This window comes from Camelina sativa, chromosome 4, assembly GCF_030686135.1.
Source record: "Camelina sativa cultivar CO46 ecotype springtype chromosome 4, ASM3068613v1".
Classification (NCBI taxonomy): domain Eukaryota; kingdom Viridiplantae; phylum Streptophyta; class Magnoliopsida; order Brassicales; family Brassicaceae; genus Camelina; species Camelina sativa.
The window spans coordinates 993,488-1,021,288 of NC_141883.1; the positions used below are offsets into that span (position 1 = coordinate 993,488).

At 32.7% G+C, this 27,801-nt stretch overlaps 4 protein-coding genes and 1 long non-coding RNA gene across 6 annotated transcripts; 2 read left to right on the plus strand and 3 right to left on the minus strand.

Moving 5' to 3' along the window:
* Positions 1-418: 418 nt before the first annotated feature.
* LOC104783438 (uncharacterized) lies at positions 419-2,398 on the plus strand. Its single transcript, XM_010508594.2, has one exon. It carries the CDS (start codon positions 419-421, stop codon positions 2,396-2,398), a length of 1,980 nt encoding a protein of 659 aa, XP_010506896.2.
* A 993-nt stretch (positions 2,399-3,391) lies between these two features.
* Positions 3,392-5,116, minus strand: LOC104779486 (nudix hydrolase 17, mitochondrial). The gene is made up of 5 exons (XM_010503847.3): positions 4,702-5,116; positions 4,496-4,601; positions 4,297-4,380; positions 4,064-4,192; positions 3,392-3,958 (listed from the first exon to the last, which is right to left on the minus strand). Exons 1-5 carry the CDS (start codon positions 4,785-4,787, stop codon positions 3,815-3,817), a joined length of 549 nt encoding a protein of 182 aa, XP_010502149.1. The 5' UTR covers positions 4,788-5,116; the 3' UTR covers positions 3,392-3,814.
* A 7,565-nt stretch (positions 5,117-12,681) lies between these two features.
* Positions 12,682-14,002, minus strand: LOC104779487 (uncharacterized). The gene is made up of 3 exons (XR_766483.3): positions 13,828-14,002; positions 13,218-13,295; positions 12,682-12,997 (listed from the first exon to the last, which is right to left on the minus strand). It is a non-coding gene; the product is annotated as an uncharacterized LOC104779487 (long non-coding RNA).
* Positions 14,003-19,730: 5,728 nt separating this feature from the next.
* Positions 19,731-22,154, plus strand: LOC104779488 (ankyrin repeat-containing protein At2g01680). The gene is made up of 3 exons (XM_010503848.3): positions 19,731-20,515; positions 20,642-21,051; positions 21,138-22,154. The coding sequence occupies exons 1-3, from the start codon at positions 20,191-20,193 to the stop codon at positions 22,002-22,004; spliced, it is 1,602 nt and encodes a 533-aa protein (XP_010502150.2). The 5' UTR covers positions 19,731-20,190; the 3' UTR covers positions 22,005-22,154.
* Positions 22,155-22,321: 167 nt separating this feature from the next.
* On the minus strand, positions 22,322-27,487 carry LOC104783439 (protein VAC14 homolog). 2 transcript variants are annotated; one of them, XM_087509680.1, is made up of 20 exons: positions 27,014-27,487; positions 26,769-26,882; positions 26,587-26,652; positions 26,281-26,370; positions 26,052-26,171; positions 25,941-25,969; positions 25,696-25,838; positions 25,519-25,613; positions 25,254-25,340; positions 25,029-25,136; positions 24,843-24,934; positions 24,672-24,753; positions 24,515-24,580; positions 24,275-24,390; positions 24,073-24,193; positions 23,742-23,903; positions 23,522-23,650; positions 23,372-23,440; positions 22,982-23,269; positions 22,322-22,888 (listed from the first exon to the last, which is right to left on the minus strand). In XM_087509680.1, the coding sequence occupies exons 1-20, from the start codon at positions 27,101-27,103 to the stop codon at positions 22,736-22,738; spliced, it is 2,220 nt and encodes a 739-aa protein (XP_087365806.1). In that variant the 5' UTR covers positions 27,104-27,487; the 3' UTR covers positions 22,322-22,735. The 2 variants fall into 2 exon arrangements, with proteins under 2 accessions (XP_087365806.1, XP_087365805.1); XM_087509679.1 differs by having other exon boundaries at positions 25,941-25,972; positions 27,014-27,405.
* Positions 27,488-27,801: the final 314 nt, after the last annotated feature.

A 27,801-nucleotide genomic window follows, 5' to 3' on the forward strand; every position in this document is an offset into this window, starting at 1 on the left:
ATCAGACAATGTGCTTATCACACATGAAACCCTGCACTATTTGAAAACATCAAAGGCAAAAGAGAGAGTGTTCATGGCTGTCAAAACAGACATGAGTAAAGCATATGATCGTTTAGAATGGGATTTTATCAAGGCTGTGTTGGAAAGGATGGGTTTTCATAGACAATGGGTGCAATGGATGATGCAATGCATAACAACAGTTTCCTACTCTTACCTGATTAATGGACAAGCGCTGGGCTTAGTCACACCCCAGAGAGGCATTCGCCAAGGAGACCCCCTATCGCCTTATGTCTTCATTCTGTGCAGTGAGGTACTTACTGGTTTATGCAATTGAGCACATGAACAAGGCAGTCTCCCAGGGATCAAAGTTGCAAAAGAAATCCCCCGCGTGAACCATTTATTATTTGTGGATGACACAATGTTTTTCTGTAAGTCGGACCAGAAGAGCTGCATGAAACTGAAGAATATCCTGCAAAAATATGGAGAAGCATCAGGTCAACAGATCAATCAAGATAAATCTGCCATCACCTTCTCAGCAAAAACAAGCAGGGAAATAAAAGAGCGAGTAAAGAGAGACTTAGCTATACACAAAGAAGGGGGTCGAGGCAAATATCTAGGCCTCCCAGAGTTGTTTGGTCGAAAGAAGAAAGACTTGTTCACTCAAATAGTGGACCGGATAAAACAGAGAGCTATCAGTTGGTCTTCCAGATTTCTCTCGATGGCAGGCAAAATCACACTACTGAAATCTGTACTAACTGCCATGCCAACCTACACTATGTCTTGTTTCAAGATTCCAAATTCACTATGCAAGAGGATCCAAGCTGCACTTACCAGGTTTTGGTGGGACTCCAATACCGGAAAAAAGAAAATGACATGGATCTCCTGGAAAAAGATGTCAAGATCATTTAAAAACGGAGGATTAGGGTTTAGAGATATCAAAGTGTTCAATGATGCCCTTTTGGCAAAACAAAGCTGGAGACTACTTACCAAACCGGGAAGTCTACTTGCACGGGTGCTAAAAGGCAAATACTTTAAATCCTCATCTTTCCTGGAAAGTGAAACCCCAGGAAACGCATCTCATGGATGGAGAGGAATCTGTATAGGACGCGAGCTACTAAAGAAAAAACTGGGCAGACTAATAGGTAATGGGGAAGATACCTCTGTATGGTACAGTCCATGGCTATCACTCACATCCCCCTGCAGGCCCATAGGGCCCCCTACGAAACTCAACCAGAACTTAAAGGTATCAGAACTTATCCTACCAGATACAGGACAGTGGAATTTGGATCTTATCCGCACTGTTCTCCCGGGTTATAAAGAAGATATCAAAAAGATAATTCCAAGTACCTTAGGAGCAGCTGATGAATGGGCGTGGCTTCCACAAAACTCCGGAGTATATACAGTTAAATCTGGATATTATGAAACAATGGCAGAGAGAGAGGAAGAATATCATATCAATCACCCATATGTTGTGGATGACTTTGATTGGAAAGCTCTCATCTGGAAGAAGGAAGTATCACCAAAAGGCAAAATGTTTCTGTGGAAACTAGCTCAAAACGCCTTACCAGTGGGAGAGAACCTCATCCACCGTCAGGTGGTCACAAATGCTTCCTGTCCTCATTGCGGGAGCCCTGAGTCTGAACTCCACCTCCTATTCCAGTGCCCCTTTGCGGAACAAATATGGACACAAGCCCCGCTCTACCCCCGGGTTCAGCCACCAACCCTCAACTCCATTCATGAGGGTATATCCATTTCTGTTAAAGCGACCTGCCTCCCCCCGACCGGAATTAGGGCTGGTCCACTATCCCCATGGATCATGTGGGCAACCTGGACAGCAAGGAATCGTTTAATTTTCAATAAAGGAAAGCTGAAACCAGGAGACGTCCTATCTATTGCGATTACCCGAGCTAAGGAATGGCAGGAGGTGCAATTTGAGAAATCAAAACCACTTACCAAGACACGGAAGTTGGTCCCGCCTGCCCCAAGAAACTCAAACCACTGGATCTGCACAGATGCAGCGTGGAGAGAAGATGGATCAGCAGGTTTAGGATGGGAGATAAAGAACCCTCAGGAAGAACCAATCTGTGAAGGGTCTTCTTCAGCATCGCACGTCGCCACACCGTTGGTAGCCGAAGCTTTAGCAACTCTGATGGCAATCAAAGTTGTGATTGCATCGGACCTCACATCGGTATCCTTCGCTTCAGACTCGCTAACCCTTGTCAAAGCTATCAACAAAGAGATCCAAGTCAAGGAACTCTACGAGATTCTACACGACATCCTGAATTTATCCACTGCCTTTGCTTCTGCTGTTTTCTGTTTCATCTCTAGGGATTTTAATCGTCGAGCCGATGCTCTGGCAAAAGAAAGCCTGTTGGCCGGTCTAAACTCTGTTACTTAATTGATTGAATGAAAATCCGGTTTAGTTAAAAAAAAAAAAAAAAAAAAAAGAGTATCTAACTTTTTTTGGTCGACTAAATCTACTACTTAAAATTAGCTAGTGTCTAACAAAACATAGTTAGTATTAAACTCCATTTTTAAGAAGGTTCTACAAACGATCGGCAATCAGATTGAGAATCAGATAATCAAACGCTACCAAGGAATCAATATAGCCCAAAATTTAATTTACGGGCCTCAACCAACCCAAATGGAGCTGATCACGGACTCACGACATGCATGTCACCTAGGCCTACATGGTTCAGCTCAAACTTTTTATTCAAATAAAATAATACAATGTCCGATATGAAATTGATGAATTCAACGCAAAAATGTAAACAAATATACTATTAATGGTATTTTTAAAAATCTTTAACGAACAGAAACACCGATAAATATACAAATTCATCAGTACATTTATAATTTTTAAGCATGAATAATTGACAGAAACTCTTTGTCAATTACTGGATCAAAGAGGCTTCCACAAATATGGATTAAGTTTTAAGACAATTAACTTTTCACATTTTCCTGAAATTATTAGTAGTAAAACCGACATAGCATGCAAACGACCTTGTTATGATAACAACAATTATCATACTAATAATAGTTATTGTGTTATATAATTATGTATTGCCATCTAACTTCATGCCTAAACTAAGATGTTGGTTGGTGACAATGAATAGGTAGTTGGGGAAAAGAACAAGTTTACTCACAATGTGAACCAAAGTTTTCCAAAAAGATAAAGCCAATTTTGATGATGATGATGATGATGACTCATCAGCATTATTTTTATATTTTTCATAATAAATTTTTGAAAAGGACAATTTTGCTTTTCATATAGTAATATTAGCATATGGTTGGAGTAACTTATTCCTGCTTTGTTTCTTTCTTGTAATCAATCACATCACAACACGCATCACCTACTTGCATAATTTTATAATCACAAAGAGCATCATCATGAAAGTTGAAACCAAAATGTCTCCATTGCCAATTCAAGAAAGGGAGAGAGATAGAGGAAACATAAACAAGAGGGAAACACAATTGTACAGTTTTTTGCTTGCACTCTAAGTTTATATTATCTTCTTCTTCCCTCTTACTTAACTTAATCAAACCCTTAAGAAGTTCTTGCAGAAACATTATAAACACAAACACACAAGACTTCTTAAATCACAATGATGTTAAAAGTTGCTCCAGAGGACCATAACCTAGAAAAAACTCTACCATCTCTTTTTTTTCCTGCTCTGTATCTGATTTTCGAATCGATTTTTAGCTGTCTCAATAACTAGTTGAAACTCATCTATTTTATACCTACAGAGGATCCATTAGTTTTATAAAACTCCCCATCACAAATCAGCAATTTTAGCAATCATGGATGACTTCATCAGCACATTGTCTCAATAGAGATAGAGATAGTCTTCTCTTCCTTTGGTTGATTCATTGGTGATGAGAGTCTCTCAACCAAAACATCTAATGCTTCTTTCATCCACCAATCTCTACAAGCTTCTCTTGCTTCGGTTACATTCATCTGTAATCCCCGGAAAAATTCATACTAATAATCAGTACAAAAGCTCCTAAGATATGTTTCAAAACAAAACAAAGAGACTTTAGTTATTTTTTATAGCTAACTGACCCAGATTCTTTGCCTAAGATGTTGTTCAGGCCAAAGCTCAAGTTGTTCTGTAACAAGCATAGGGAACATTAGCCCTTCATAGTATGTTCCTCTGCTTTTGCTTAAAAAATCCCATTTTCCGAGTTGATGCTGCCAATAATAAAAAATACAAACACAAAAAATTAAGAACAAAAAAAAAACAACATATAATAAACAAAACAAGAAAAAAAAAGATTTTAGTTTTAAAAAAATACCTCAATGTTACCAAGAACTCCAGCTTCTTCACGACATTCTCTTGAAGCAGCTTCTTCTACAGATTCATCAAGCTCCCAACCACCCTATAAATTTATTCAAAATTTACAATTAATTATACAACCTCAAATGACAAATCAAGTCTTTGGGTAAACATAAAAATCCAAACTTTTTTTTGTTTGTTTGTTATATTAGTTATACCTTAGGGAACATCAAGGCGTGACCTTTTTGCGAAGAGATGACAAGAACTTCTACTTCGTCACTTATTTTACCATCGTTAGATAGCTTGAATCTATACGGAACACATCTGCAATAACCACAAAAAAAACTTTCGTTTCAGAAACCGAGAAAATTTAACCTTTTTTGGGTAAAAGCAGAGATCTATTTGTAAAGATGAACGAACATACCCAACGACTTGACGACGACCTTTGTTGTATCTCTGAAACTGACGACCCGTGCGAGAAGCCAAACACACCATTTTCTCAACACCCATTTTTCTTGAGCAAAGATTTTGAAAGAACCCTAAATCTTGTTTTGTCCAGAATAATAAAGAGGAAAGGACGATGTTTTATAAAAAACACAAAAAGGAAAGATGAGTGTAACAACTAAAACGGGTAAGAATCTGTCGAAACTAAGAAGAACCCTTCGAATCTCTATGGTCGGTTTAGTTATTGTTTCTGCTTTTAAGTGTTTATGATTCGATTCGTTACGCCTGAAAATATTTGTGAGAGAGAGAGAGAGATGGAAGAAGAAGCAGAAGGAGAGATATGAGATGAGACAAAAAGCGTTGTCTCAACCTCCAGTTGCTTATCTTCCTTATATAAAAAAAACGGCCGCTCCTTTTTTTATTTTTTAAAGAAAAACAAATGTGAATAATATTTTTTATTTCTTTTATTGGAATTTTCATCATTGGTCGAGAAGCTTAATAAGCTTAAGCTAATGTTGGTATTTTTTAGAAAATATTAAGTACCATAACATATCTTTAAAAGTCTAAATTTATCTCATTACTTGATTACTGTATATAAGACTTATCCCTTCTTTTATCATTTCCATTTTTTAGTTCATTTATGTTTATTTTGTTTGACATATGTTCGTTCCGTTTTATCCAATGCTAATAATTAATGATCTCATCTTTAAACCTTTATTACATCATTATTCATTAATATACCATTTAAGTTTATATTCATAAATCATATATATAAAAGTAGAGTTTCAGTCTCTCCTTATTGGTCCACTTGGCAATGCAATTTTAACAAAACAAAATTATATTAAAACACAAATTTAAAACAATTAATTTTCACATTTAACTCACATAATATAAAACTGAAATCTTTATACCTTCTCCCTATAAATTATGCATTAACTTTATTTCTCCACTAAGTTGTATTAATCAATTGTATTAAAACAAAACAATAAATTAGAATTGTAATTCTCATTTTTCTAAATGTAATTTTTCATCATTTCTCTTCCTATAAATACTCATTATCTTATTCTCTTAGTCTATCACTCTTTCATTCTCTCATCTTCTTCCACTACTCTCAAATCTCTTTTTTTGTTTTGTTTTGTATTTTTTTTTGTTATTGTTGTTGTATGGGTTATAAAAAATCAAATCAAATATCATTGTAAAAGCTTAGTTTTAGAGTTTGTATGATATGTATATCTTATATATTTATTTTAATCTTTTAAAATGTTTATCTCCATTTTCTATTTTATATTAACATCTTATAAGTCATTATTTTCATACATCAATATTCACGACACAATAAGATCATAAAGTTAAAATGATCCATATGTAATTATCTATTATGTCTCTGGTTATCTTACACATTCATGTATCATTTTAAATAATTTATAAAGATCAGTATAATATTTAAAGATCAATATAATTATCCATTTATCCATTTATAAAGACTATTTTGTTTTGTGATCCAATTGTTAAATCTGCAGAGATCAATATAATATATATTTTTTTTTTATGATTTGAGGTTTTTGAAAACAAAAAGAACATAATTAAACAATTGGTTTTTTGTGTCTTTAATCAAAATTAAAAATGATCCAAAAAACAAAACATATTCAACTAGAACTTAAATATAAAAATAAAATATCATTTTAAAAATATCATTTCACTAAATTCTCTAAAGATGAAACCATTAGTATGAAATCTAGCACTATAAATTAAATTGATGAGTAAAAACCAAAAAAAAATATAAGTTATCCTTGGGATTTTTAAAATTATTGAGATTGAAGAATTCATATAATTTTATAAGAAAACTAATTTAGTTTGTCACTTAAAAAGTAATATTTTTGATTTTGAAATATTATGTGTAAGTGTTGAGTTTATATCAACAAACAACCAAATCATGTGAATTTTGATTCAGCCACTTGGTATTCCTTTTATTTTAGGTTATAAAAAATTAAAATATTTATTTATAATTAAAGACATGTAACTCCATTTAACTCAAATGTAACTCCTATCCAATAATTGTACATTAATTCATTCCTCCTACTAACTTATTATCTTTCAAGAGAAATTATTTTTGGTTAAATTTTAATATTTTTTATTTATTTTGGTTGGCTAAACTTATATTTATATTTTGGTTGGCTAAATTAATATATTTCTCATGTAAAATTATTGTTTATAATATATTTCTCATTTCAAAGTTTAAAGCAATATCATATATATAAAAGTAGAGTTTTAGTCTCTCCTTATTGGTCCACTTGGCAATGCAATTTTAACAAAAAAAAACTTATATTAAAACACAAATTTAAAAACAATTAATTTTCACATTTAACTCATATAATATAAAACTGAAATCTTTATAGCTTCTCCCTATAAATTATGCATTAACTTTATTTCTCCACTAAGTTGAATTAATCAATTGTATTAAAACAAAACAATAAATTAGAATTGTAACTCTCATTTTTCTAAATATAATTTTTCATCATTTCTCTTCCTATAAATACTCATTATCTTATTCTCTTAGTCTATCACTCTTTCATTCTCTCATCTTCTTCCACTACTCTCAAATCTCTTTTTTGTTTTGTTTTGTTTTGTTTTTTTTTGTTATTGTTGTTGTATGGGTTATAAAAAATCAAATCAAATATCATTGTAAAAGCTTAGTTTTAGAGTTTGTATGATATGTATATCTTATATATTTATTTTAATCTTTTAAAATGTTTATCTCCATTTTCTATTTTATATTAACATCTTATAAGTCATTATTTTCATACTTCCTTACAATATTCACCACACAATAAGATCATAAAGTTGAAATGATCCATATGTAATTATCTATTATGTCTCTGGTTATCTCACATATTCATGTATCATTTTTAATAATTTATAGAGTTTCACTCTCCTTATTGGTCCACTTGGCAATGCAGTTTTAACAAAAAAAAAAATTTATATTAAAACACAAATTTAAAAACAATTAATTTCACATTTAACTCACATAATATAAAACTGAAATCTTTATAGCTTCTCCTTATAAAGTAAAATACTTAGGTTCACCCCTAGGGGTGAACTTCTCCATTCACCCCCTCTTCTCTCAGCCAATCAGAATCTTCCATCTAATATTTTATTTAAAAAATAAATCAAAACTAAATTAAAAAGCAAACTAAATAAGGAAACAAATTCTGCATACTTTTAATTAAGGAAAGATAAATATTGGCTTGGTTTAGATTTTTAAAATTAGAATAAAATTATTTATCGGTTTGGGTTTACAAATGAAGTGGTTAGAGTTTAGATTTTACAATTCAAACGTAATTATATGTCGGTTTGGATTTACAAATGAGCTGGTTAGGGTTTAGATTTTACAATTATAACGAAATTATATGTCGGTTTGGGTTCACAAATGAGATGGTTAGGGTTTAGATTTTACAAGTAGAACAAAATTATATGTCGGTTTGGGTTCACAAATGAGATGTTAGGGTTTAGATTTCACAATTCAAACGAACTTATATGTCGGTTTGGGTTCACAAATGAGATGGTTAGGGTTTAGATTTTAAAAGTAGAACAAAATTATATGTCGGTTTGGGTTCACAAATGAGATGTTAGGGTTTAGATTTCACAATTCAAACGAAATTATATGTCGGTTTGGGTTCACAAATGAGATGGTTAGAGTTTAGATTTTACAAGTAGAACGAAATTATATATCGGTTTGGGTTCACAAATGAGATGGTTAGGGTTTAGATTTTATATATGTCGGTTTGGGTTTATTAAAGAGCGGTTTAAGATTTTTAATTTTATAATAATATATACAGATTTTATTTTCTTATTTTATAAGGGGTGAGTGGAGAGGTTCACCCCTAGGGGTGAACCCAAGTATTGTTCCCCTATAAATTATGCATTAACTTTATTTCTCCACTAAGTTGAATTAATCAATTATATTAAAACAAAACAATAAATTAGAATTGTAACTCTCATTTTTCTAAATGTAATTTTTCATCATTTCTCTTTCTATAAATAATCATTATCTTGTTCTCTTAGTCTATCACTCTTTCATTCTCTCATCTTCTTCCACTACTCTCAAATCTCTTTTTTGTTTTGTTTTGTTTTGTTTTGTTTTGTTTTGTATTTTTTTTGTTGTTGTTGTTGTATGGGTTATAAAAAATCAAATCAAATATCATTGTAAAAGCTTAGTTTTAGAGTTTGTATGATATGTATATCTTATATATTTATTTTAATCTTTTAAAATGTTTATCACCATTTTCTATTTTATATTAACACTTATAAGTCATTATTTTCATACTTCCTTACAATATTCACCACACAATAAGATCATGAAGTTGAAATGATCCATATGTAATTATTTATTATGTCTCTGGTTATCTCACATATTCATGTATCATTTTTAATAATTTATAAAGATCAATATAATATTTAAAGATCAATATAATTATCCATTTATCCATTTATAAAGACTATTTTGTTTTGTGATCCAATTGATAAATCTGCAGAGATCAATATAATATATATATATATATATATATTTTTTTTTTTATGATTTGAGGTTTTTGAAAACAAAAAGAACATAATTAAACAATTAGTTTTTTGTGTCTTTAATCAAAATAAAAAATGATCCAAAAAACAAATCATATTCAACTGGAACTTAAATATAAAAATAAAATATAATTTTAAAAATATCATTTCACTAAATTCTCTAAAGATGAAACCATTAGTATGAAATCTAGCACTATAAAATTAAATTGATGAATAAAAACCAAAAAAAAATATAAGTTATCCTTGGGATTTTTAAAATTATTGAGATTGAAGAATTCATATAACTTTATAAGAAAACTAATTTAGTTTGTCACTTAAAAAGTAATATTTTTATTTTGAATTATTATGTGTAAGTGTTGAGTTTATATCAACAAACAACCAAATCATGTGAATTTTGATTCAGCCACTTGGTATTATTTATTTTATGTTATAAAAAAAATTAAAATATTTATTTATAATTAAAGACATGTAACTCCATTTAACTCAAATGTAACTCCTATCCAGTAATTGTACATTAATTCATTCCTCTTACTAACTTATTATCTTTCAAGAGAAATTATTTTTCGTTAAATTTTAATATTTTTTAATTATTTTGGTTGGCTAAACTTATATTCATATTTTGGTTGGCTAAATTAATATATTTCTCACGTAAAATTATTGTTTATAATATATTTCTCATTTCAAAGTTTAAAGCAATATATCATATATATAAAAGTAAGGTTTTGGTCTCTCCTTATTGGTTGATTTTTATTTAATGTTTTCTATTTTTTTTTTTTTTGCTTTCTAATTTCTTTAAACAATATTTAAGACCCAATAAACCCAAAACATTTAACTCACACATTAAAATAAAATTATAACTGAAAATAAAATAAATTATGCATTAATCACTTTAAAGGCATAAGAGGTCAAAAATAACTTCTATCCAATAATTCCACACATTCCTCCCACAAATAATATATATATATATATATGTTCAATATTATATTTAAATATCAAAGAATTTTTTAGTTAGCTAAACTTATAGTCACATATATACAATATATATACATAAGAATCTATATTACTTATTAACACCATAATTCGACCCATTATTTGCTTAACTCAAAATTGGTTTCAAAGCCAACTAAAGAAAAACATAAACGATCTTATTGATATTAGACCAAAACATGGACATACAAACATAATCACTTACACGGAAAATAATTACTTTTAAAAAATAACTTATTATTGCAACATCAACGTATGAAGGGTTTACATAAGCAGTTAATCAGAAATCTAAAATACAATAAATGTATTAGGAACAATATCAGTCAATGATAAGATTGGATCTTCAAAAGCAAGAAACAACATCCTCATAATTCATAAAAAATAAACGCAACAATTGTACACATCTAAACGAAATGATATAAACATATAGTGTATTAATACAAGTGACTGCGAAGCCCATATATGCCTAATTAAAACGAAATAATACAAAAGAGAAAAAGAAATAGACCAAAAAAACAAAAAAGTGTCAACTACACCACAAGCCACGCGTTGCGTGGGGAAGCACCTAGTTGTAGTTAAAATTAATGTTTTTTTTTTCTAGTTTCCAAGATAAAAACCGAACATGATAATGTTTAAAACGTTAAAGTTCGTCGTATAAATTAAATAACAATTTTTCATAGTATAAATTTGTAAATTTCAATATACGTTGTGAAAGGTAGGCCCGAGCAACAAGTGTTAGATATTAAATGAGGACAAATTAAACCAACCAAACTTTTGGATTATAAGTAAAAACACTTCATATTGCAAGTGTGGGGCAATTTTTTGGTATCATATAACTTAACGACATATTTGCGTGCATCATTTATATTTTAGCAATATTTAATACTCCATAAAATAATGCTACGAGTTGAGATATTTTATATTCGAAAGATAATACAATGTAATTACAGATCGAGGTATGGTAAAATACTCATGGTTTTAGAAGTTTTAGCCAATGATCCGATATATTCAAACCTTTTTTGTCATTAGCTTTTACTTGCAAAATTTACATGGTAGTAATATATATAGTCGCAAAATAATACTAAAAAACAATGGCTAGTGTGGATTTCAACATTAGACGCCCGGTTATATAAATTTGTAAAAATATTGGTAGGTCAACAAAATTAAGAAGTACTTAATTAAGAGAATTATAACTAAGGCATATAAGCCAATAATTCAAAGTAATTAATAATTGGACCTTGTCCCTGTCGAAGTGTCTAAGGGGTTTCTCTGTCGTTTCGTGGTCTCGGTTTGTAGGTTTAATTGGTTAATAACGAGAGACATTTTAATTTAGCCATTAGGCTACCAATTAAACACGTAAAATTTTAAAATTATGAAAAGTAGTAAAACCGCAATAGTCTCAATCCTTATGCGGTACGTTTATGTTGACTTTGGAAGAGACATGGTCACGTGCGTCGACATCGTCGAAGCTCCTATCCTATGTGCTCGATCAAATGCGTACGTGTTTGAATCGCGGTTAGTGGACGCGTCTATGTTTGATGTATGTTCGATGTATCTACGTTTTATTTTCTTACCTGAGTGATGCAGTCGTTACATATAATGCTGCTTACAAGTAATCCGATCCTTATATTCAATATAATGCTGCTATTGCATAATGCGTGGTTTGGACCGGTTTCTTAAACTCGAGAAAGATTCATATTTTTGCTCCTTATTATATACCAACCTCATGGGTCGAATATGATATGTTTTAAAAATTTGTTTGTTTGCGATATATATAGTCCCATGCATGAAACAGACAATACGGCACAAAAATAGGACCTACCTATGCCTTTATTTAGCTCACTTAAACTATAACCTAAACGAATTAACTTCATTATTGCAATTTTAATACATCGAAACGACATTTCTTGTATAATAGAGAAGTCAATTTATAATGTTCCTACTTAGCTGATGATTTTACAAGTCCAAATATCAAACAAGATTGTAGAAAGAAAAAGAAAAAAAAAAGACGAAAAGAGAAAATATTGAGGATTGAGTAGGTAGTAACATGGACATATAAGCTAAATGCACCATAAAGGTTCAATGAATACTGGATAAAACTAATAATATAAGTTAGACTTTTAATATCGAATATGAAATGTTCCTGCAAATGTGTGGTACGTAGATATGAATTGTTTTAATGCTTCAACCATCAGTATTTAAGTTTTAGCCACCGATTTAGAATCTTTTCCCTTTAGTTCCCCCAAAAGGATTTTTTTTTCACCACCACACATGATTAATGACCTTAGTCTCTTAGAGCAAGATTATCAGTAGTATCATAATTGGAGTCTCTTAAACATTATTTGATTTTTTTATGAATTAATTGTGTATTGTTTTGAATATAAAAACCCATGATCTCTTAGTTAAAATTTTCTCCTCCAATGGTAGATTTTAATTTTGGATCTCTTATTTTTGAAAATATTGTTTTTTGACATTTAAAAATTTTAGATAAAAATCAGAGAACTTGTTTTACAAACAAAACATGAAAAAGAATCATGACAAGAGTACAAGCACGAACCATGACATGAGGATTGAAGTTGAAGTTGCTCTTGGCTTGTTGGTGCTGAGTACAAGCTTGTTGTTGCTCTCGGATGTTGAATCAATTTATTGATTCTCGGAGTTTCTATAATTCATTCATGTGCAGCTTTCCGATTTTATTGGAAATCCACCAATACCTGCAAAATAACAGATTTAAAAGTTATATGAGGCAAACTCTCACTATGTCAGCATTAATCCAAGAAATGAATTCACTTAAGCCATCAACATTTATAATTCTTTATTGGGATCGTTATCCTCCATTTCCATAGAAACCATAACCTGCACACACCATCAAGTATAGAGCAATCTCTGTCCCATTCCAAAAAATAATCACAACACTAGTTTTGCTGAACTTACCAGTTTAATACCTTGCAGTGACAGCTTTTTTATAGTTCCACAGTACATTGCTGAAATTTACGAAACATATGTTTGTTTCTGGCAGGAAGAAGCAGTAGAATTGAGTTGAGACACATACACAGAACAAAACCACCCACAATCGATTACAAACCATACTATTTCACTACAATCCTGAAACCAGTTCTAGTTTCAAGAACAAAGATCTTGTAGCCAGAGAACATCAACCAGAGAAAGTTACTACTATTATTCAATTGGCCAAAATCAGGTTTCTCAATCAAAATCCAACAAACCCCAAAACTACACAAACTCAGTAACAAATTGAATCACATATTTCATAGTTCATCCAAAAAACATCTTCGATTAAGATGAAAGAGAAACTATACAATCAAACTTATAGATGCAATTCTAATGTTCAAAAAGAAACCAAACAAGTGTTGTATACTTGTATTCACAAACAAACCGAGCCAAACCAAGACTGAATTAAAAAGAAAAGAAAAAGTAGTTGGATCAAATCGTTTTCTAACAAAGAACAGAACATATAGTTTGTGAATTAAGAAAAAAAAACAGAGAGAGATTTAGATGAAATTAGTAATAGGATAAACAAAATTACATCAGCCCAAGAGATGTCATCCTCATCTTTAGCTTAATCGAATCCGATTTTACGCGATAAAATCTTGAAATCGATAGACAGATCGAGATGATTCTCCTTCAGCGTCACCACCACCGGATCGAGATGATTCTCTTTCAATCGCGAGAGAAAGAGAAAGAGAGAGAGGAAAAATAATAAAATCAATCGTTCCAATTTTTTTCTCGTTTTGTATTTTCTGTTCGCCCAACAGATAGCTGACACGTAGCATCTCTTAACCCACGATCCAGTATACTATATAAGAGGAGATCTTACATTTTTTCTTTTCTTTTGATTTATTTTTTTTGAACAAAACACTAAGAACCTTAGCTATGAACCTCCGATAAACATGACCTTAGTAACGCATGCATCATGATTCTTGTGTTTTCATAATAATCCAATTTTGTCACATTTGATCAAGTTTCAATAATGTTTATTGAGATTATTCATTTATATGACAATCTCTAACGATTTAATTTTGATTGTTGCTGTATAAATAAGTTTAACTATACAAAAGGCAAGTAAAAGAGCCCCACTTGGTGATGGATATCTAAAGAGTGTTTTACTATTCAAAACTTTAACGCTATAGGAAAATTCTAATATGACAATCCAAAACCCACGCCGAAATACTTTTGGTTGCTGATTAATTGTGTTATCTACAAAATATGAAAACATGATCAAATTCGAAGCTACTTCTCTGGATAAAATTACGACAACAACAAATAAATGGAATAGAATTGGTCAGAGATAAGAGATACCTCCGCACAATATGTTTCTCTCTCAACCACAAAGACATTTAAGACACTCAGCTTACAAATTACATGGACAGGAAAGAGTCTTAACAATCATTAAACTTAATCAATGATCATTTGATTTTTTTTCTTTTTTCTTTTTTTTTTAATAACAAAGATCAATAATCATTCTCATTTTCCATATGCCCTACTATATTTGGATTCCACGCGACTTTGTTACGAAACACATTTGTTTATTGGAATAGCAAAATATATATAGTTAAATTATTTTGAAATCATTGGCTGAAATTATGGATATGAAAATATTTCCCGAGAAATTAGGAAATGGACACGACCACGAGGGTATCATGGGATCATAGAATAATAATAAATAGTAATCTAATTTATTTATTATTTTAGTTTATTGTTTTTCTAATTTTAGGTGATCCGAATCTCCACACCGAACTAAAAAGATGTGAAGTTCAAATTGTTTCGCAGTAACCAAAAATCAACAAAAATTTGCTGGTATACACAGACGAAACCGACTAATATGATGTAGTCCAACCAAGAAAACTGACCCTATCATTTTCATATTTTTAGGTTCTAAAAGTATTCGTTTTTGCTATATCCTATCATTACTTTTTAGTTTTCATTCGAGTAATTTTGACACCAATTTTTCGAAAGTCTATTATGGGTGTGAATAGTTACAGCGGTTGAGGCGGAAAAATCTATTTACGGATTAGATCGTTTTTTATTTACCATTCACAAATTTAGTCCGTATTAGTGAAACAATTCAAGAAAGATGGCGAATATTCGCCGTCATTATTAGAAAGAAAACCGCCGCCAGACCAACTACAGACTATTTTTATGTATAAATAAAGTTGGTCCGTAGCGATTTACTGTCCGGCCTATTTTTGGGGCGGACTAAACCGCTGACAGATTTGACCGCCCCGACCATAGTCTATATTATCTTTTTGGAAAAATTATAATCTTGATATATATCTTTTTATAATTGATTAATTCTCATCTGTTTTTTTCATACATATTGATAGAACACTCATCATTTTATTTATATGTAACAATCTAGCTAGAGATGTATTTTAAAAAAAATCATTTAATATTTTAAACATAGAAAATTCATAAAATATATTATACCATATAGAACAATAATAATTTTTAGAACATTTGATATACTCGTTACGTAAAAAGCTATATATTTGGATTCGGGTGGTACATATTATGTGTTAGTTTCTTAACCGATAATAACTTAACCTTCTTCTTTTAGAAATATTATTAATTAAGTCTCTAAGAAAACTAACGATTAAAGATCTGATTAAGACTTTTCCCTTTCAAGTATTTCTTCCAGAATCCACATTAAAAATATGAAAGGTTTTCTACGAATCCATCTGAAAATCATCATTTTGCAGTGCACTAATCTAGGTAGAAATGTATATTAACAAAAGTCCATCAAATTGATTTTTTTAGTCAATTTCTTTTGAAATGTTTTTTCTATTTTTTCTCTAGAATGAAGTTAATATATTTTTTACATTTTCACCTTAAACATAGAAAAGACTTTGCCCTTTTCGAGTGTTTCTTCCAGAATCCACATTAAAAATATGGAAGACTTTCCTACGATTCCATTTAAATTTATAAAACTATAAGAGAATCGAGAAAAACAAGGAAAAGCCACTTTCTAGAATTTAATTTGAATTTTAGCTGTTTCACAACATCTAGATTTAATCAAATGTTGAGAAGTAAGAGAGAAGAATGGAAACTGTTAGAATTATCCCATATCGGAAGAATTAATTTACTTTGGGCAATATATAGTGTTAATAGACTAATAGAAACCTTATAAAATATATGAGAAATATAATATTTTATGCTCACAAAACCTAAACTAAACCTAATCCCTTAATATATTTACTATGCTCGATTATAAAAACACACAAAATCTGAAAACGACATTTGAATGTAAATGTCTATATATAAACAGTTAAATATACGCATGACATGAAAAAGACGTAGAAAATTGGTTACAAAGGGTTTAAAACTGAATTTAAAATAACCATTCTTTCGGTTGGTCGACATCTCGCACCGATCTTTACTGGTTTTATTTTCTTAACTACTACAAACTTATTGCATCGATCAGCTGTAGATTTGAGACCTCAGTTTGAATTTAAGTTTGAAGTTTTATAAGCTACTAAAATGGTTAATTAAGCTAAAATATTGGTGAGATATTAATAGTATTGTACTAGAAGTCTAGAACCCCACAGTCTATAATTTAAGAAAAGAAAAGAAATAAAAAAGAAAGAAGATGTCGGCATCAGAGGAAGACCCGAGCAAGTCGTGAGGGTTGAAATGGTCGGACACCACATGCTCTCTTTTTCCCTCTCTAATAATACATATTATGCAAGTTATCAACTCTCTCTTCATATAAATAGTTTTTTCTTTTCTTTCATTTGAGTCTGATTAACAGATTATGAATGTTATAAAATATAATTTCATGTCTTTTAATAGGAGTAGGTTTTGTTTTCAATGAGTTATATAATACTATTTCGTTTTCTTTCAATATTTAGTTAGAAAAACTACTTTTTACTACGATTTTTAAGGATTTTTTCTTCTGAAACCAGAATATTCCAAATAAGGTTCCATAATACTCCACGGAATATGTAGAAGAGACAAGTTTTCTAACAATTTAGAACGTATATACTACTAGGCTACTATCTATGATTGAAACGAGGACCAATCCAACAACTATGGTCCAAAACAAAATTGTAGATTGCTACCATATATCAGTTTTATCAAAAAAAGAGATGAGGATATACTATCAACAAAGGAAACTGTTTAAGATAATAAATCATTGTTATGGCCATATGGAGTTTTCACTCCTTGTTGCGAGCTGATTCGATTGCTCTTGTAAGCTTAGCTGCTTAGATCGTGGTTGTTTTTGTTTGATCGTCTAGCTACTCGTCTTAAGCCTGATCAATATTTCTTAACCCATCATGAGTAGTTTTTTTTGGAAACCTAGAAAATGATTGTAGTAACATTGATGATATTAGTTTTAACAAAAAAAATACTATGCAATTCATAATATTATGAAGTACAGTTCCCCCAAAAAATAAAAATAATGTCAACCAATCGCTGCTTTAAGAAATGTAGTTGAATTGTTTATTACCTCAAGAAACAAACCACTGGTTTAAAAGAGTATTTTGTCTGAAAATATGAAATTATACATTATTAGGGCTTTTTTATTTTATTTCTGTCTAATTATGGACATGTTTATTTCGAATGTATGGTAATCTTCCAACACTTATAATGATTATACAATAATTTAATTAAATGCTTTTGTTTATATAAATAATAAAGAGCGATTCAATTAGTACACCTCCATGTGACCTGATGGGTTCTCCGTAGACAGAGGTGGGGGCAATTTTGTTGGATCAACCAAACCCAACATTTATTTATATTGGCATTGTATAGATTACATTAGTAAAAGAAACAATAGTTAGTGTCAAATTTATACGAGTGTATGGAGATATAGTTAACTAAGGAACCTCAGTGCATGTAAACTTTAAACACCTGCATACGAACGGAAAAAAGCAGATAATGATTTCTGTATTTGTATACTTATCATTTCTATGTTCTTGATGATTTCATTACATGATAATTTTATTATCAACAATGTTAATAAATGAGCTGATGAGATGTTAAAAATAATCTATGTAATAATGACTACATGATATTATACCCAAGTAGTAATATATATACCAATGTGAATGAATTAATAATTTGAAAAATACAGTTTTATTTATCCATATTGTTTTTAACAAAAAATTGTATAATGATTTGTAGGAAAAATACAAAACTGTGTACTTAAAAAATGGTTTGTATGTATTGGATCCAAGTAGGATTTCGAAGACTTTGAAGGGCACATCCTTTTCAAAGTTTACTTCTATTAAATGTAATGCTGAAGTCATTGTTTACTTTTTTTTTTTCTAGAACACATAAATTTTCCACAATATGATAATTTAAATTAATTGAGTTTTGTTTGTTTTCTCTTTTATAATTGGTTGTTTTGTGGATAAAATCCAAAAATTACAGTCACTATCTTTCGACGTGGCTCACTTGCGGCCTGATCCTTTTCTACAATGTAACTTTATTTTTATTCTATTTCTTTGTCTTTTAAATCAGTTTAAATTCTTAGCATAATAATTAAGAGTTATTCTAGATTTCTAACATAAACCATAATATTTGTAATTCTTTTTATTAGTAAATTTTCTGAAACTATCAATACAATGAATTAAGACTTATATGAAACTGTTAAACTGACGGTGATGCCGGTCATTTGGGTCGGTGGTGGTTCCGTTGCGGAGACGTTGACGGTGGGTTGTTTGACGTCAACGTGAAGCATCCCATTCATTCATATGCAAACACAAAAGAAGAAGACAAAGAGTTTACTTTGATAATTATAATGGGCTTTCAAGCCCATGAAAAACATGGGTTTCAACAAAATAGACACCCTGTAAAACATCAACCCATTTGTCTCAATATAATTGAGTTGTATTTGGGCTTTGGGACAATTTTTTTCTTTTTCTTTTCCAACTCTGGTATTGGAGAGAAGACATTCACCAAGGTGCAAAGTGCAAATCATCCAAGAGATCCCCAACAGGATAACAAGTCTAAAACATGCATATAAAACCTACTCAAAATCCCACTAACACAAATATACAATATTAAATTTGTTTGAAGAATACGTCTGCACGAAACACACAAGTTAAAACTTCTTTTACTGATGATAAAGTTGCTAAAATTCCTTGTAAGTCACAGTATTAACTTTTTTTTGGGGGGGGGGGGGGGGGGCAAAATGTCAAGTAAAAAGCCATATTACATGACAGAAGTTTCGTATTTCTCTGCATTGTGCAAAGCAGGCCTGTACTGCACATACATGTAGTATGTTTTTAGTTTTAAAAAATTACATCATGTTCATAGTGTTAGCTTGATTGATAATATATATTCATAATTGAAAATCACATGTCGTTTGAGATATATATTTCCAAAAATTTTAAATATTCCAACTGTCAACGGTCCACATACGTTATCTATATAGTACAAAAAAATAATTTGGTATAAGTTTATAACAAAAAATGTTGCTGTCTCGTCGAAAACAGAAAATAAAAATACATAATTTTTAAAAAATAAAAATACAGAGAAAACGAATTATTGAAGGGGAAAAATTACACAGAGACCATTCAGGTTTTGATTGATGGAGAGAAAGATTCCCCCCATTATCTTTTTCTTTTTTGTGTCAACATAAAAAAAAAAAAAAAAAAAAAAGCATATAACCTTAAAGAACAATTTTTTTAATATTGTAAAGAGCAATCAAACAAACAAAAAAGAAGCAAAGAACTCAAACACGGTTTCACATGAATCCCCAATTTCATAGCAAAGCATAACTAAAAAAATAGTAGCTTTTTGGAGATCGAATCTGTTTTTCTGATGGGTTTTTACTGAGACTTCTTGAGATAGAGAGAGAGAGAGAGTACTGAGTCTGTGTAAAGTTGAGAACTTTTTGGGGTTTAGAGAGAAGGTGAGAGCTTTTACAGAGAAAGAGAGAGAGATGGAGATGAAGCAGATGAAGTTTCTTACTCACCAAGCTTTCTTCTCCTCTGTTCGATCAGGAGATCTTAGTCAACTCCAACAGTTAGTTGATAATTTAACCGACGACGAGCTAATCATTGATGAGTCATGCCCTTCTTCCGCCGTCGCTGAGCTTATGTCTGTGCAAAACGACGCCGGTGAGACCGCCTTGTATATAGCCGCCGCTGAGAATCTTGAAGACATTTTCAGTTACTTGATTAGATTTTGTAGTTTGGAGACAGTTAAGCTCAGATCCAAATCCGACATGAACGCCTTTCATGTCGCTGCTAAGAAAGGTCACTTGGGTATGTCTCTCTAATTTTTGCAATCTTCACTCTCTTTTTTTTGCTGAATTCAAAATTTCAAACTTTGGCTCTGTGTTTGTGATCTTTGACCCTTTTGGGGCTCTTCTGCTTATGGATGATATCCAGGAATTGTGAAGGAGCTACTGAGATTATGGCCAGAGCTCTGTAGAATCTGCGACGCTTCCAATACGAGTCCGTTATACGCAGCTGCGGTTCAAGATCACTTAGAAATAGTAAATGCTATGCTTGATGTCGATCCAAGCTGTGCAATGATCGTGAGAAAGAACGGGAAGACATCTCTACACACAGCGGGAAGGTACGGGCTACTTCGGATAGTGAAAGCTCTCATTGAGAAAGACGCAGCGATCGTTGGTATCAAAGATAAGAAAGGTCAGACAGGTCTTCACATGGCTGTTAAGGGGAGAAGCATGGAAGTAGTTGAAGAGATTTTACAAGCTGATTACACGATATTGAATGAGAGAGATCGTAAAGGGAACACTGCTCTGCATATCTCTACTCGAAAGGCTCGGCCACAGGTATTATTATAATACACTGCTCCTTTTCTTCTTTCGAATATCTAATAATGATACTTACATAGATGCCTTTGTGTTTTGTTTGTTAGATAACGAGCTTGTTGCTGACCTTTACGGTGATTGAAGTGAATGCGATTAACAACCAGAAAGAAACAGCTATGGATTTGGCTGATAAGTTGCAATATAGCGAATCCGCTTTGGAGATCAATGAGGCGTTAGTAGAAGCTGGTGCTAAGCACGGGAGGTTCATTGGTCGGGAAGATGAGGCGAGAGCATTGAAGCGAGCTGTGAGCGATATCAAACACGAGGTGCAATCTCAGCTTTTGCAGAATGAGAAAACCAACCGCCGTGTCTCTGGGATCGCGAAAGAGTTGAGGAAACTTCACAGAGAAGCAGTTCAGAACACGACTAACTCGATAACGGTGGTGGCGGTTCTGTTCGCTTCCATAGCGTTCTTGGCTATATTCAACTTGCCGGGGCAGTACTTCACGGAGGGGTCGCATGTGGGACAAGCCGATATCGCGGGGAGAACTGGATTCCGCATTTTCTGTCTTTTAAACGCGACATCGCTGTTTATATCGCTAGCGGTTGTGGTGGTTCAGATAACTTTGGTTGCATGGGACACACGGGCACAGAAGAAAGTTGTGTCGGTTGTGAATAAGCTAATGTGGGCAGCTTGTGCATGCACGTTCGGAGCATTTTTGGCGATTGCGTTTGCGGTTGTGGGAAAGGGGAATTCATGGATGGCCATTACGGTGACGTTGCTTGGAGCACCCATCTTGGTAGGGACGTTGGCGAGTATGTGTTATTTCGTGTTTCGGCAGAGGTTTAGGAGCGGTAGTGATTCGCAGAGAAGGATTAGGAGAGGGAGTAGCAAGTCGTTTTCATGGTCTTACTCTCATCATGTTTCTGATTTTGAAGATGAATCAGATTTCGAGAAGATTATTGCTCTTTGATCTCAACACTTATTGCTGCTGCTGAAGCGTCTTTGTATAGAGCCTCCCTACTCTTGTTGTGTATTCTTAGAATAAATGAAAGTAACAATCTTCTTGTAGTATGTGTATCATACAGTATATAGCAGCAATAAAGTCGCCACCAGTATACCATATCTGATATCTTTATTGTTTCTGTTGTACTTCCTGTTACTATTCATTCAAGTAATAGTGAATCATGCGTTAGGAACTAGTAAATTTTTATCATTCGGCGATGAGCACTATCATATGCACCCTTCAAATGTTAATCAATAAGCTTATGAGCAAACATTGTATAAATCTGTGGAAAAGGGAGCATCATTCAACATAAATATCCAATAAGTCACCTCTACAAACCTCATGTGGTTTTCCAGTTATAAAAAAACAACACAAAACCACATGATCACTTCTTTTTCTTACATCCTCCACAAAAGGTAAGATATAAAGACTCCAAACAATGAAACAAATTCATGAAACGAACCCCAAAAAAAAAATATAAGGTGGACTGAAGAAGAATCTCTCGTAAATAAAAAAAAACCCGACAGAGAGATCGAGATAGAGATAGAAAGAGAGGGATGGACACACGACCGCAGCTTTTCCCCAAGTTCCGAGGAAACTTGAAGGGTTACCGGTGGTGTCCACACAAAGAAGAAGAAGATGATGATGATGATTGTCGGGGATGGATATTATTTATTATTTATGATTACCAAGGTTGGTTAAAGCTGTAATTGACCAGGGCCTTTTCTTGAAGATCTTGATGGAGGTCGATTGTTGTCTGCAATTGATGATGATGTCGAGGAAGGTGGTGGTCGTTGTTGTTGTTGTTGTTGCTGCTGCTGTTGTTGTTGTTCTTCAGATCTCCTCATCTCCTAACAGATCAATAAAAAGCACCATGAGCCTATCTATGTCTAATAACATTCAACACTCCAAGCCTTAAGATACATGTGCTGCGTTCTATGTACCTTTGATGTAGAAGAAGAGGAAGTGTGATATGAGTAGTTCACTCTAGTCCTTGCCTGGCCACGATGCAGATTCTGTACGTTCTCAAACTGTTGTAGCCGCGCAGAAAAATTGATTCCTTGGTGAGAACTGTTGCTATTATCTTCTTCTAAGTCACCGTCCTCGTTTTGATTCATATACTGAGAGAAAGGAACTCCTGAAGTTGCTCTTCCTATTTGGTTTCCATTACTGAATGAGTACGTTGGCACAGTTTTGAGTCTTGTTCTAAGTATCTTGAATGCCGCGCTTTGCTGCATACATAAACAAAACCAGGAGTTAACAACTTTTTTAAAGAACACAGCAATTTTCCAACAAACCAAATAAGTCTGTTTCTTCTTTTCTTTTCGTTTTACCTGGGGAAGTAACATTAAAAGACCATAAAGTGTTTTCAGCAACCATGTGTATCTTCCTGGTTCAAGAAGCTGCAGAAGAAAAAAAAGGTTTTGGTAGCAACGAAAGAATCCATAAAAGGAAACGGATAGTTTGAGATAATTCAAGCAAACCTGCAACCTAAGGTAAGTAAAGATTGGAGTTTCGAGAAGCCGGATCAATTTATCAAGCTGTACTAGAAATTTGACATTGATGTCTTCTTCTACCAAAGATTGAATCACGACACTCGCATGCTGGTAAGCCTGTTAATAATTCCGTTTTCTCGATATTCAATACAGATAGTCAACAGAATCATATTGTGTTAACTTTACGTTTCTTGTTGTTTTTTTTTACCTGAGCTAATAAGCAGAGGCTTATAATTGCCATGGGTGAATGGCACCATGAAGTATACAAGGCAACAAAAAGTTCTTTCCCTTCGCGATTGACGAGTGAACCTTTTAATAGATCTCGTAATTTCGATAACTCCGGGGAAGTAAGCAAAATCAAATTCAATGCCTGAAACATAAAACAAAAAGGCAGTCTAGTGATTGATAACTCAAAGTGAGAAAAACCCAGTCAACTCTCAAAGGGCTAATATAAACCACGCAGACAAAAACAATCAACTCACTGTACTGACCTTAAAAACATTCCTTAATTGAAGATATCTAGGAAAAGGAGATAATACCTGAACCATGGTAGAGGCAAAGTCAAGATTATCTTCTCCCTCAAGAATTGTTGAGAGCTCTCGGTAGACTCTTTCGGCATCCAAAAGTACACACATTCTTCGGACGATAAGGGCACCACGCCTGTAAAGAGAAATGTTTTGCCCAACTAAATAAATATGTTCTTTCCAGCAACTTAAAGGCAGATTATTAGATGCAACTAACCTTTCCAAAAGAGAATTATCAGCTCGGAAATTGTGGACTAGAAATACAATGAGCTGGCGAAAGTGTTGAGGATCTTTTGCTACACCAGCATGAACCTCCAGAACCAAGAGCACCACCTAAAGTATATTTTCAAGTCCAGATAGTTCAAATATCAGATAAGTTCATTACTAGGCAAAACCAAACCTACATATCACAGAGTTCAACAACCAATCAAACAAACAGTCAGGGAATAAAACTTACGTCGTCAGAAGAATCAGATAGTGCTTTTAGAAGGGTGTCAAATATGTCATTCAGGAAGCACAGGACCTGTTACAAGATTAGCAATTTAGTTATATAGAAACAAACCAAAAGGGCAAACTTGAAAAGAATGATGCCCAAACAAAAACCAGTTCTTTACCTCTGTACGATGCTTGTTTAAAAGTGTTGATATCCAATTCAATGCTTCAATTCGTGTAGCCTCAAAGTCACTTGATAGCTGCCTGCTCGATGGAAAAACTCACAAATCACAAAAACAGGCGAGATTTTATATCATTCAAAAGGAGAAAAACAAAGATAGAGAAAAACTAACCTCCTTGCAACAGAGAGAATTGCGCCAACGTCAAAACCATCCGAGGGTTCAACATGAATTGAACGAAGTTCTTCATTGGTTTCACGAGCAACCTTGTGGGAAGAAAATTGAAAAAACAAAGAAAGTGAAAAGTTGCATACAAAACCTACAGTTTCAATTACCGGGGAGGAGGAGAAGCAAACTTACCACCCTAATTTTCTCTTCTTTGTCAGATATGCAAGGCAAAATAGCCCCAAGAATATCAGCGTAATAACGCACGAGCTGGTCACCCCCAAGTTTTACAAACTCGTTTATCTACAAAAGACATTTAATAAAAAGCAGATATTCTTAGTACATGAATCTCCTGAGAAGTCAAAGTACCCATATATGTAACTGGAAGAGGCCAAGAAGAAGCATGGTTTTTCTGCTTACCCACGTGATGGCTGTTAATCGAGTAAATTCATCAGGAGAAGCAGCCCTCTGCACCAGTATTTCAGCCATGCGACCATAATCTACAGACTTCAACAGTAGCACCGCTCGAGTCAGTAATTTACCAATGAAACATAAATATTGTCTTTAAAAAGTACACGAGCTAACAAGAAAAGATAGACCTCCAGAAAATTAGTTGAGAAAAGGAATATGCTAGCAGGATTTTTTTCTTAGTCCAAAAAATAAGGCCACACAACAGAAGTCTTACTGGTGAATTTTTAATCTCTTGAAGAAACTCTGAAAGAGCTGAATCAGCTTGTTGTCGTATTTCATGACTAGAGTCGCTCAACATATTGAATAACCCTGAAATTCAATGACAAGTTGCGTCAGCTGACACACAAGTAACAAAATATACATCAAGCTGAAGTTAGCAAAGTGCAGTTACCATCTAGAAAGTCAGGCAGAAACCCAAGCATATCAATGTCTGGAACACTATCAAGAACAGTGATCCATCCTACCAGAAATTGCCGTACATAAGGGTTTAGAACGTTCATACGCTCTTTTAAAAGAGGTATGAATTCCTCAATACTGCAAAAAATCCAAATCCAAAAGAAATAGAGCGTCAAGTAAAGTTAATAGTGACAGATATAGTTTTGATACACAGACGAAAAAAAAGCTAACTAGACAAACCTGAACTGATCACTTTCCGTCACAATATCCTGCTTTACAAGGTTTTAACTCTAATTCAGCGTAATGTTTAAAATCAAAAGTATCATGTGTAAGAAAAAAAACTGTCCACACCTTAACAAGGCGATCCAAAAGATGAGCAGCACTTTGGACATTGGCATCAGAATCTGCTGAGAGTTTGCACAAGGCATCAAAAATCTTATTGAAGAAAATAATGAAATCGCCTCGCACAACCTGTAGTAGTAAACCAGAAAAAAAAAAAAAAATAGGCAACTGTGGATCAATGACAGTATCACATAGAAGAATGAACTGAAACACAATGGATACTAGTAAAATCTTTTACCTTTGCAATGTTATATAGAGCTTCACATGCATAGTACCGAACTCGGCTATCTTGATCAGAAAAGGAATTAATCACAGGTGGCACTATGTGCTTCACATGTCATGAATGAAAAAAGAAAAATTAGAAAACGTTTTCATAATCCAAGAAAGAAAGTAGACAAATACCATAGATGGATTTATACATTGAAAAAGAGTACAACAGTAATCATAGCTTTTCAAATCTTACTATGAGCAGATAGCTTAACTATGTGTTATATATAGTGCATATGCTGCTTGAACAATTCACACTCCATACATATATATATACCTCAAGATATTGAGCAGCTTCTGTAGACAAACCAACAGTAACAGCAGCTAAGCCAATAAGACCACCCTATTATTATACCACAAAAAAAAAAAAGACCCAATGATCAAAGCAATTTCACAAAGGAAAAAATCGGAAAACCCTCGGATCTAAGTAGAAACGCAAAATGCAAATTTGGGGGAGACCTTTCGATGATTAGCTTGAGGAGATTTGGCAAATTCCTTAATCAACATCTCAATGACTTTGGAGATCTTGTCATGATCACCCGAAGAAGTTAGATTCTTCACAATATTCTCAAGCTACAAAATCGAAGATACAAAAAAGAAACTATCATCATCTCAGAAAACAATTGAATGAGAAGTAAGGAAAAACCCTAAAAAAAAAAAAAAAAAAGAGGCAAAAGAAGAGAGAAGAGAAGCGAATGAGAAACCTCAAGGGCAGCATTTTTGCGCTTCTCATAGAGTTTATCGGAGAGATTGCGATGAACAGCGGCCGGAATGGCAGAAAGAGCGTCTGACATCTCTCTCTCTGGTCAGATGGAAATCGCGATCGGAGAAGAAGAAGAAGAAGAGCGGATTGGATTATTGAACGTCAAAGACGAAATCAAAATCAGATCTGGTCAAAAACAAAACGATGAACTCATCTGTGGCTACCACCACTTGTTACTCCCGTTTCTCGAATTCGATTTCTGGAGAAAACTATTTTCCTGATTATTATTTTTTATTTTTTCCTTAATCCTTAGTGGATTTTTTTTTTTTTTTTTTGGTTTGTGTAAAAAAAACGAACACACACAACACAACTGATGTATTTAGAAAAAGCTTTAGGAAAAAAAAAGAAAAAAAATTAATAAAGAAGACAAGTGAAATGTGCGTGATCAGCTGTTTGTTAAATGACACATCCACCCTTAGTTCAGGAACAGACCAACGTGGATAATATCGGCATTTTACTAGAGTGGTTTTTTTCCATTGGTTTTTCATTAGCAAGCTGCAAGCCACTATGGTGTGTAAACTGTATAAACCCAATCCAATAAACCATAATTATGAAAACTACCATTCTAGAATCTAGATGTTTATCATAGCCATAATTTTGGGTCTAGCAATTTTTGTTTCTCAAAATCTCTAACGTTATCTCTTATTATGTTTTTTTTTTGTTTCTGTCTTTTGCCGTAGATAAGACGAATAAACGACAGTTATGTTTTACTTCATTTGTTATGCTTAT

Bases quoted from the DNA above. Each gene is read 5' to 3' on its own strand.
- LOC104783438 (XM_010508594.2), top strand. From the start codon at position 419: ATGTTTTTCTGTAAGTCGGACCAGAAGAGCTGCATGAAACTGAAGAAT.
- LOC104779486 (XM_010503847.3), bottom strand. From the start codon at position 4,787: ATGGGTGTTGAGAAAATGGTGTGTTTGGCTTCTCGCACGGGTCGTCAG. The intron at 4,381-4,495 runs GTATAACTAATA...ATAAATTTATAG, and splicing joins ACGCCTTGATGTTCCCTAAG to GGTGGTTGGGAGCTTGATGA. The intron at 4,193-4,296 runs GTATTTTTTTAA...TATTATTGGCAG, and splicing joins GAGTTCTTGGTAACATTGAG to CATCAACTCGGAAAATGGGA.
- LOC104779488 (XM_010503848.3), top strand. From the start codon at position 20,191: ATGGAGATGAAGCAGATGAAGTTTCTTACTCACCAAGCTTTCTTCTCC. The intron at 20,516-20,641 runs GTATGTCTCTCT...GATGATATCCAG, and splicing joins TGCTAAGAAAGGTCACTTGG to GAATTGTGAAGGAGCTACTG. The intron at 21,052-21,137 runs GTATTATTATAA...TTTGTTTGTTAG, and splicing joins CTCGAAAGGCTCGGCCACAG to ATAACGAGCTTGTTGCTGAC.
- LOC104783439 (XM_087509679.1), bottom strand. From the start codon at position 27,103: ATGTCAGACGCTCTTTCTGCCATTCCGGCCGCTGTTCATCGCAATCTC. The intron at 26,653-26,768 runs GTCTCCCCCAAA...GTATAATAATAG, and splicing joins CTCAAGCTAATCATCGAAAG to GGTGGTCTTATTGGCTTAGC. The intron at 25,973-26,051 runs GTGTGGACAGTT...AACCTTGTAAAG, and splicing joins TTTTGGATCGCCTTGTTAAG to CAGGATATTGTGACGGAAAG.